At 52.3% G+C, this 10,308-nt stretch overlaps 1 protein-coding gene across 1 annotated transcript in view; it reads left to right on the top strand.

Annotated features, from left to right (window-relative positions):
- Zan (zonadhesin) overlaps positions 1 to 10,308 on the top strand; it is a 98,427-nt gene that overhangs the window by 74,577 nt on the left and 13,542 nt on the right. The window contains 10 exon segments of the mRNA XM_029533878.1: positions 298 to 496; positions 845 to 1,062; positions 3,342 to 3,483; positions 3,814 to 4,031; positions 4,956 to 5,082; positions 5,603 to 5,823; positions 6,714 to 6,855; positions 7,173 to 7,390; positions 7,789 to 7,930; positions 9,429 to 9,650. Coding sequence (XP_029389738.1) covers positions 298 to 496; positions 845 to 1,062; positions 3,342 to 3,483; positions 3,814 to 4,031; positions 4,956 to 5,082; positions 5,603 to 5,823; positions 6,714 to 6,855; positions 7,173 to 7,390; positions 7,789 to 7,930; positions 9,429 to 9,650 — 1,849 coding nt within the window.

The raw sequence follows: 10,308 nt of genomic DNA, 5'->3' as shown, positions 1-10,308 counted from the left end.
CTGAGCCACGCCCCCAGCCCCTCCCTGGGGGATTCTAGGCAGGGGCTCTGCCACTGAGCCACGCCCCCAGCCCCTCCCTGGGGGATTCTAGGCAGGGGCTCTACCACTGAGCCATACTACTAGCCTCTCACTGGGGGATTCTACATGGATATTCTACCATGGAGCTAACTCATTTTCCATCTCTAGTTGTTTGGCTCAATTGTTGTAAAGCCTGTAGACAGAGGGCAAATACTTGAGACAGGAGGTGAATCTGTCTCTCTGGGACACCCCCCCTTTCTTTTCCTGTGACTTCCACAGGCAGGCAAGACCTGGACCTCCAAGGACTGTACACAGAGCTGTGCCTGCGCGGGAGGGGCCGTTCAGTGCCAGAATTTCCAGTGTCCCTCAGGGACCTACTGCAAAGACAGTGGCGATGGCAGCAGTAACTGCACCAAAATCCTTAAGGGAGCCCTGGGGGAAGACAGGGACGGTGTGCTCGCCGCTGGAAGGATCAGAGGTAGGGCATGAAGGACCTTTGTCCTCTGATCTTGGAGGTTGGGGATAGGAGGTCCCACCCCGCTCTGGGCTGGACTGGGCCCTTCCTATTTTAAATCTCCCATGGTTAGTCTCCCATGCTGACTTGAGGGATACATCATGTTTAGTCTCCCACACTTACTAAAAACCAGTCTTCATACCTTCTTCCCCAGGGCTTGGCAGAAAAGCCCACACTCAGTAAATGTTTCCTAAATGAATAACAAAAGGAAAACAAGGGCTAAAGTTCTGTGGCTCCTCTGGCTGTATTCGACTTCTCTAACCTGTACTCTCTTGGGTCTCCTCCTTAACGCCCCCCCTCTCTGCCCCACAGCTCTGCAGTGCCCAGCTCACAGCCACTTCACCAGCTGCCTTCCCTCCTGTCCACCTTCCTGCGCCAACCCGGATGGCAGCTGTGTGGAATCCAACTTCAGAGCCCCCTCTGTCTGCAAGGAGGGCTGTATCTGTCAACCCGGCTACTTGTTAGATGACGATAAGTGTGTGCTCCGAATCCGGTGTGGCTGCAAGGACGCCCAGGGTGGCCTCATTCCCGTGAGTGGACACGGAGAGTGGGGTTGGTGGGTGGCTGAGGGTGAGATGGCTCACTGGCTAAAACGTTTGCCTTGCAAGTGTGAGGACCTGAGTTTGAATCCCCAGAACCTATGTAAGCTGGTCATGGCCGCCTCTAGCTTCTACTTGGAGACAAGAGAGCCTTGGGCTACCTAGTCTTGTGACAAAAACAGACACCCTCCCAATACAAGATAGAGGTGAGCGAGGAGCATGACCTTCACACATACATGTACAAATACTCCCACACTAACATACATGAGAAGACTCACACACTAAGATTTATTTATTTTTTTAAAGATTTATTTATTTACTATATGTAAGTACACTGTAGCTGTCTTCAGACACTCCAGAAGAGGGCGCCAGATCTTGTTACAGATGGTTGCGAGCCACCATGTGGTTGCCGGGATTTGAACTCAGGACCTTCAGAAGAGTAGTCCGTGCTCTTAACCGCTGAGCCATCTCTCCAGCCCCACACTAAGATTTTATAAAAAGTGAAATGCCACCTCTTCCGTCAGCTTTTGTTAACCCTGGATGCGACTGCGTTGTTCCCCCCACACACACACAGTTAGCCTCGCCCAGCCGCTCAGGTCTCTCGCTCAGCTCCACTCTGTCAAACTCCTCAGGCTGTGCCTTCTCTCCTGCCCACCTGAGTCACCGCGGACGGGCAACACCAGGCAGTTCTAACACGTTAACACCAGCCGGATAAGCACAACTGCTGGGCGGTGCGCTCTTGCGCTAAACTCACCAGCTTCCCTAGGTTAGAACTCTGCCAGAGGCAGAGGCCACCACCAGTTCAGTCATCCCCCACCCCCACCCCCACCCCCACCCCTGGTTCGTGCACCTCGTTCCAAAGCGCAGCAGAAAAGCCCTTCTCTCTCTCTTTTCCTCCTCTTCCTCCTGGGACCTGGAAACCCCACCTTTTTTCTCTTCACCCAACGAACGACTGGCTTCTGCCGTCTTTATTGACATAATCAAGAAAAAAATTAGGAAATCAGGTTTTAGTATCAGCTCCCCCTCCTACATAGCCCCGACTGTCCTGAAACTCACTGTGTACCCAGAGAGGGCTGGTCTCGAACTCACAGAGATCTATCTGTCTGACTTTGTCTCCTGAGTGCTAGGATTAAAGGTGTGCTCTGCCACGAGGATGCGCCTATCTTTAGGACTGACCCTGGAGAATGAAGGATGGCCAATGCCTGGCACAGCAGGGACATAATGCTCTTACCACTGAGCCATGCCCGGCAGCCCATCAGGGAGCGTTCCAAGCAGGCTGTCTGTAACTGACCCGTGTCTCCAATGCCTAACTGCAGGGCTCCAGGCAGACGTTATGCCTCTAAGATTTGCCTACAGCCCCAAATGCAATGATTTCTTTGAATATTTTCCACCCATAGTTTTTTTTTTTTAAACTTTTTATTGACTCTTTGTGAGTTTAACGTCACACACTTCATCCTGCTCACTGCCCTGTCCCTTCATAGCCACCCTCAGCCCCTACAACCTCCCCACTGAAAGAAAACAAAAATAAATAAACAAACCAAACCAAAATAGAAAGTCTCTTGCCGTGGAGGCCACAGCACGTCCCAGCGTGTCTTCTTGCCATAGAGGCCGCAGCGCGTCCCGGCGTGTCTTCTTGCCGTGGAGGCCGCAGCGCGTCCCGGCGTGTCTGTCCTCCAGTGTACCCCTCCTTGTCCACACATCTTACCTTGCAAATGTTTGTTACAATAAGTCTGCTTTGAGGCCTCTGGCTTCTGCTACTGGATCCTCACCGGGACTCTTCTTGGTGATCCTGTTGTTACCCTGTGTTGTGGAGATCTTACAGCTTTGGATCAGCAAGCTCAGCCCTTTCGGGGCCGGAGAGAGGGCTCAGCAGTTAAGAACCAACTGTTCTTCCAGAGGTCCTGAGTTCAATTCCCAGCAGCCACGTGGTGGCTCACAGCCATCTGTCATGGGATCTGACGCCCTCTTCTGGTGTGTCTGAAGACAGCTATAGTGCAGTCATACATTAAATAAACAAACAAACAAACAAACAAATAAATCTTAAGAAAAAAAATAAGATCCGCCCTTTGGTGTGCTCCAGCTGTTCATAGATGAGGTGGCGTTTGGGGTAGGTCAACTCAAAGCCCTGGATGCAAAGTCCACCCATGGTGTTTTGACTCAATAGATGTGAAACCCGCAGATGGTGAAGACAAACCCACACACCCGGAACAGTGAGGCGGTCTCCTTCGGGCTGGCCTCTTACTTCCTTTCTCTTTCCACGGCTTCTGCAGGCAGGTCGGAGCTGGATCTCCAGCGACTGTACTAAGAACTGTAACTGCATGGGAGGCGCCATCCAGTGCAGGGATTTCCAGTGCCCGCCAGGGACTTACTGCAAGGAGAGCAACGATAGCAGCAGAACCTGTGCCAAAATCCGTAAGGGAGCCGTGGGCAAGGTGGGGAGGGTGCACACGGCTGTCGGGATCAAAGGCAGGGCAAAGGAACTTAGTCCCAGGGCTCAGAGGCTGGGATATTGGACGTCACAGTGGGGAGAGATTCTGCGGACACCTTTCTCGGCACCCGGTTTCTCACTGGTTGGTGGCCTTCATTTAGCTGGAAGATCATTTTTATTACTTTGCTAAGGGCCTGACACACATCCCATGCTCAGTAAATTTTCTTAAAATTAGTAGCAGCAGGGACCAAAGCCTCGAGCTCTGTGGGTCATTGGGCCCCATCCAGTAACCCTAATCTCCTTCCACCACATAGCTCTGCAGTGCCCCGCCCACAGCCACTACACAAACTGCCTTCCCGCGTGTTCACGTTCCTGTACTGATCTGGAAGGCCACTGTGAGGGGACCAGTCCCAAAGTCCCGTCTCCCTGCACCGAGGGCTGCCTCTGTCAACCTGGCTATGTGGTGCAGAATCACAAGTGTGTGCTCCAAATTCACTGTGGCTGCGAAGACGCCCAGGGTGGCTTCATCCCGGTGAGTGGATGTGGAGATGGGATTGGGGGTGCCAGGTCAACGGGTCAGCTACTTTTTTTGTGTGCAAGTAGGAGGTCCTGAGTGTGAATCTCCACAACCCACTGCAGATAGGCATGTTACCTGTGGGTCAGCACACACACACACACACACACACACACACACATACACACACGTGCGCGCGTTGTGCAATCTTTATAAAGATTTGTTTGTGTGTGTGTGTGTGTGTGTGTGTGTGTGTGTGAATGCTTGCATGTATTCTATTCATGTGCATCACTTGAGAACCTGGTGCCCACAGAGGCTAAAAGAGGGCACAGGATCCCCTGGAACTGGAGTTACAGGAATTGTAAGTTGCCATATGGGTGCTGGGAATTGAACCCCGGTCTTCTACAAGGCAGCAAGTGCTCTTGACAGCGAAATCATCCTTGTAGTTATATGAAACATTTTAAAAGTTGAACTGTGGTCCACTTTCTCCTTGCTTCTTTCTAATTTTCTCCCCCTGGGGCGCTTCTGTCTGTCTGTCTGTCTGTCTGTCTGTCTGTCTGTCTGTCTCTTGAGTTTGAAAGCTGGTCAGGTCTGGAACAGGCTAGGCAAATGCTCTACCACTAGGCCACACCCCCAGTCCACCCATGGAAGAGTATACCGAGGCACACCCGAGCCTCTCACGGCCGGCCGGATGCTAGGTGGGTGAGTTGCATGACTGAGAGATCCTCAGAGGCCCCTGCTGAGGCTTTGAGAGTAGGAGCTGATGACCCCCCTCCCCCACATCAGTTCCTTTTCAAAGTCTCTGCCTGTGTGTGAGTCTCTTGCCTAACTCACTAAATAAAAGAGTGTACGGATGGATAGGGAGGACAGACAGGAGGTGAGCCCGGATCCCTGAACACCTTCTCTGTCCTCACGTCCTTTCCCTTCCCACGGCTTCTGCAGGCAGGCAAGACCTGGATCTCCGGGGGCTGCACCCAGAGCTGTGCCTGCGTGGGAGGGGCTGTCCAGTGTCACAACTTCACCTGCCCCACAGGGACTCAGTGCCAGGACAGCAACTGTTCCAAAATCAGTAAGAGGGCGATGGGGATGGGGTGGGGAGGGTGTGCTTACGGCTGAAGGGGTCAGATGGGGCAAGAAAGGGCTTAGTCCCCTGGCTTCGGAGGTTGGGAATAAGAAATCCACAATGCAGAGAAATTTGAGGGCCCTCTCTGGACTGCATCCCTTTTCAGTACTATCCTCTCAATGGTTAGGGTCTCACACTGTCTTGGAGGATACATTCTTTTGTTCTCTCTTTAGGGCTGGTACCCAGCCCAGGCCCAGGGTAATTCAGTAAGTGATCGCTGAATGACTAACAGAAGGAAAGACCAAACTGCAAAATAATAATAATAATAATAAAATAAATAAAATATAATATAATAATATAATAATATAATATAATATAATATAATATAATATAATATAATATAATAAATAAATAAAATAAAATAATGGAAACACAGGTCCATTCATCCCAGTTTGGTTTCTGCAGCCTCTGTGTCTTTGGGTCCCTCTGTCCCTGTCTGCTAACATTACTGTCTCTTTCCCCATAGCTGTGCAGTGCCCAGCCCACAGCCACTACACCACCTGCCTTCCCTCATGTCTACCTTCCTGCTCTGACCCCGAAGGGCTCTGTGGGGGCGGCACCAGCCCAGGAGCTCCCTCCACCTGCAGGGAGGGCTGTGTCTGTGAACCTGACTATGTGCTGAATGAGGACGAGTGCGTGCTCAGGATTCAGTGTGGCTGCAAAGACACCCAGGGTGGTCTCATCCCGGTGAGTGTGTGCAGATGCAAAGTGGTGGTCCCAGGGCAGACAGCTCCGTGAGTGAGGCGCTGACTCAGCACATGAATGAGGCCGGCCGTGCAACCTCCGGCGTCAGGGAACCGCTTGCAGGAAGCCTTCATGGCACACCAGGCTCCCCACATTTAGGGACTTGATAGTCTGGTGCTGTCAAAATGTTAGAATATAAGGTGAAAGGTGAGCACTGACACCCAAGATTTGTCCTCTGACCCCCACACGTATGTGTGGGCCATGATTAAACACAGAACACACACACAAAAATAAAAATAAAAATTGGCAGGCATTTCTCCTCTCCTCTGCTTTTGTTCATCTGAGGTCCCCCACCCACCCACTGCCACCACCACCACACACACACACACCTGCTCCCCATACACACACCCCGCCGTCTGTGTCACTAACATGGCAATATGAAACCTGGTCCGGCCTAGGCAAGTGCTCTACCATCTAGCCCCACATCTCCCTTACATGTTTAACACTTGGGAATTCAAGGCAAGTGCCAGGCTGCTTTGCTCTGTAACTCAATTATGTTCATAGGCAGACCCCCTACAGGAAGTTCCTAAGCCACAGTTCTACCACTGAGCCACGCCCCCAGCCTCTCACTAGGGGATTCTAGGCAGGGGCTCTACCACTGAGCCACACCCCCAGCCCCTCACTGGGGGATTCTAGGTAGGTGCAATCCTACTGAAATATACCAGAATTCCCGGTGGTAATACTTTTTCCAGTATTTTCCACCTGTGACTGGCCGGTTCTCTAGAGTTGACAGGGAGGACGATGTGTGTCCTTCAGACAGGGCACAAAGCTGTCTCCCTAGAACTGCTCTCTCTATCTACTTCCTTTCTTCTCCATGACTTCTCTACCTGTAGGCAAACAAGACCTGGCTCACCAGAGGCTGTGCCCAAAAGTGTACCTGCAAAGGAGGGGACATTCATTGCCGGAATTTCAAGTGTCCCTTGGGGACTGAATGCAAGGACAGTGTTGATGGCAGCAGTAACTGTACCAAAATTGGTAAGGACGCCATGGGGAAATGGAGAGGGTGTGTTCATGGATGGAGCTATCAGAAACAGGGCAAGAAGGAGCTTTGGTCCTGTGGGCCTAGGAGGTCAGGATCCTGGGTACCACAGTGGGGAGGGGCCTGGTCTCCGTGTTTATCTCCCAGTGGCTGGGCTCCCACATTGATGGAGACATATTCTTCTCTCCTGCTGCTCTCAGGACTTGGCACAGCGTGTGCTCACTGTATGAGTAAACTTGGCATTCCGCCTGGCCTAGTGTCCTCGGGCTCTCCCAAGCCCTGTGCGTTATTCTCATGTCCCCGTACCCCATAGCTCTGCAGTGCCCAGCCCACAGCCATCACACCCACTGCCTACCCTCCTGCATCCCATCCTGCTCCAACGTGAATGACCACTGTGAGAGCGCCAGCCACCAGAGCCCCTCTACCTGCATCGAAGGCTGCCTCTGCCACTCGGGCTTTGTGTTCAGTAAGGACAAGTGTGTGCCCAGAGCTCGGTGTGGCTGCAAAGACTCCCAGGGTACCCTCATCCCGGTGAGTGACGTGGCGTTGGGGCTGGGCCTCCTTCCTTCCTTCCCTGTATCCCGTGAGCCTGGGACATACAGCGCTCTATCACGGGCCTTGGAGTTGTTTGGATCCTGAGCAGGCTAGGGACATGCTCTATCACTGAGACACATTCTTCACCATCGATGGGGGGGGGGGGGGGGAGGTTCTAGAGATCCTCTAAGGCAGAGGCCTGCTCCCATCCTCTTCCCAGTGGAGTCTGCATCGGCCCTCTACCGCTCAACAGCTCTGGTCATACGCTTCCCTATGTTTGCCGCCCGTACGTAGTTGACGCAATAGATAGGGAACCTTCAGACAAGAGGCTAAGCCGTCTCCTTATAGCCGGCCCCTTTGTCCCTACTTTCTGCATCCTCCTGTGGCTTCTGTAGGCAGGTAAGAACTGGATCACTACGGGCTGTTCCCAGAGATGTACCTGCACAGGAGGACTTGTTCAGTGCCACGACTTCAAGTGCCCCCCAGGAGCCGAGTGCCAGGACATCGAGGACGGCAACAGTAACTGTGTTGAAATCAGTAAGGGAGCCATGAGGGGAGGTGGAGAGACTCTGTCCCTTTTGGAGGAATCAGGGCAGGGCAAGAAGGAGCTTAGTCCTCTGGGCCTAGGAGGTCAGGATAGGAGATGACATGGTAGGAAGGGATTCTGGAGACCACGGCTAGACTGGGTCCCTTCAGTGCTCACAGCCTCTCAGTGGTCAGCATCTTAGTTCATTTCAATGGCGGTGACAAAAAGCAACCTGGGGACTAAGGGCTTCTGTCGGCTTACAATGGCAGTACTAGTCCCTGTGTCACTGTGGGGAGGTCGAGGTGTCAGGAACTGAGCGCTACACAGGCCCAGTCGGGAGCAGTGAGCAATGCACGCTTAGTAGGACTCGGCCTGCCTTCTCTACTGTATACAGTCCTGGGCCGAACCGAGGACATTTGCCATCCACAGTGTACCAGGTCTGCCTATGCCGATTAAAGGAGTCAAGACAGCTCCCCACAGACATTTCCGTGGACCAATCTGACATAGACAATCCCTGATTAAGCCTCTTTTCCTAGATGACTCTACGTGGCATCAAGTTGGGAGTTAAAACTAACTGTGAGAATTAGTGTCCCATACATAGCATCTCGGCAGATCCGTCCTTTCTCACTTTCTTTTCTCGGGATCCCACACAGACCTTGTCAGTAAATGCTGGCCGAACAATCTCTTCTCTCTCTCTCTCTGTCTCTCTCTTCTCTCTCTCTGTCTCTCTCTCTTCTCTCTCTCTCTCTGTCTCTCTCTCTCTGTCTCTCTCTTCTCTCTCTCTGTCTCTCTCTCTTCTCTCTCTCTCTCTTCTCTCTCTCTCTGTCTCTCTCTTCTCTCTCTCTCTTCTCTCTGTCTCTCTCTGTCTCTCTCTCTGTCTTTCTCTCCTCTCTCTCTGTCTCTCTCTATCTCTGTCTCTCTCTCTGTCTCTCTCTATCTCTGTCTCTCTCTCTGTCCCTCTCTCTCTCTTCTCTCTCTCTCCTCTCTCTTCTCTCTCTGCCTCTCTTCTCTCTCTTCTCTCTCTTCTCTCTGTCTCTCTGTCTCTCTCTCTCTGTCTCTCTCTCTTCTCTCTCTGTCTCTCTCTATCTCTGTCTCTCTCTCTGTCTCTCTCTGTCTCTCTCTCTCTCTTCTCTCTCTCTCCTCTCTCTTCTCTCTCTGCCTCTCTGTCTCTCTTCTCTCTGTGTGTGTCTCTCTGTGTGTCTCTCTCTGTCTCTCTGTCTCTCTTCTCTCTCTTCTCTCTCTCTCTGTCTCTCTCTCCCTGTGTCTCTCTCTCTTCTCTCTCTGTCTCTCTCTCTCTCTGTCGCTCTCTCTCTCTCTCTCTCTCTCTCTCACACACACACACACAGTTGATGCTCAGTTAATGTTTGCTCAATGAATAATAAAAGACCACCAGATAAAGAAAGCCCTGGCTTCTGTTAGCTCTCCTGCCCTGCCTTGTTTCTGGAGTCCCTACGTCCTTGGGCGCCCTCTAGACCTCTCCACTTACCTTGCTTTCCCTCCATTGCATAGCTGTGCAGTGCCCGGCCCACAGTCACTACTCCAAATGCCTTCCACCCTGTCAGCCTTCCTGCTCGGACCCTGACGGCCTCTGCGGGGGCACCAGCCCCGAAGCCCCCTCCGCCTGCCAGGGAGGCTGTGTCTGTGAACCTGACTATGTGCTGAATAATGACAAGTGTGTGCTCAGCAGTGAGTGTGGCTGCAAAGACGCCCATGGCGTTCTCGTCCCGGTGAGTGGGCGTGGAGAGCAGGTTTGGTGAGGGCCGAAGAGACGGCTCGGTGTGTCAAGTCCTCATAATCCATTTAAGCTAGGCATGGTATTCTTTGTCCGTAATCCCAGAGCTCTTACTGAAATACGGGAGGTGCAAACGGGACAGCACTAAAAAAGGTCTGTCATTCTGGTGTACATCATGGTGTACATGGTGTACAGCCAAGGTGGGGGAGAGAGGAGAGGGAGAAAGACAGACAGACAGACAGACAGACACACACACACACATACAGAGAGAGAGAGAGAGAGAGAGAGAGAGAGAGAGAGAGAGAGAGAGAGAGCTTCAAATGCATGATTTTTCCTATCTGTATGGCTTGCCCTGCAACTGAAGGTTGGTCAGTTCTTGACATATGCTAGACCAGTGCCTTACGGCTGAGCAATACACCCATGCCCTTGCTTAGGGACTCTAGGCAATTGCTCTATCCCTAAACCATGTCCTCAGCCCTTCTCTAGAGGTCGCTGGGCAAGTGCTCTATCATGGAGCCACACCCTCTGCTACTTTGGGGGTTGTGCTCAAGCTAAGGAACACCCACAACCAGAGTAGCAATTGTTTTAAAAATATTTTCCACCGGCCGTGGTGGCGCACGCCTTTAATCCCAGCACTCGGGAGGCAGAGGCAGGCGG

Source organism: Mus pahari, chromosome 23 (genome assembly GCF_900095145.1).
Source record: "Mus pahari chromosome 23, PAHARI_EIJ_v1.1, whole genome shotgun sequence".
Classification (NCBI taxonomy): Eukaryota; Metazoa; Chordata; class Mammalia; order Rodentia; family Muridae; genus Mus; species Mus pahari.
This window is presented reverse-complemented; position numbering and strand designations above follow the sequence as displayed.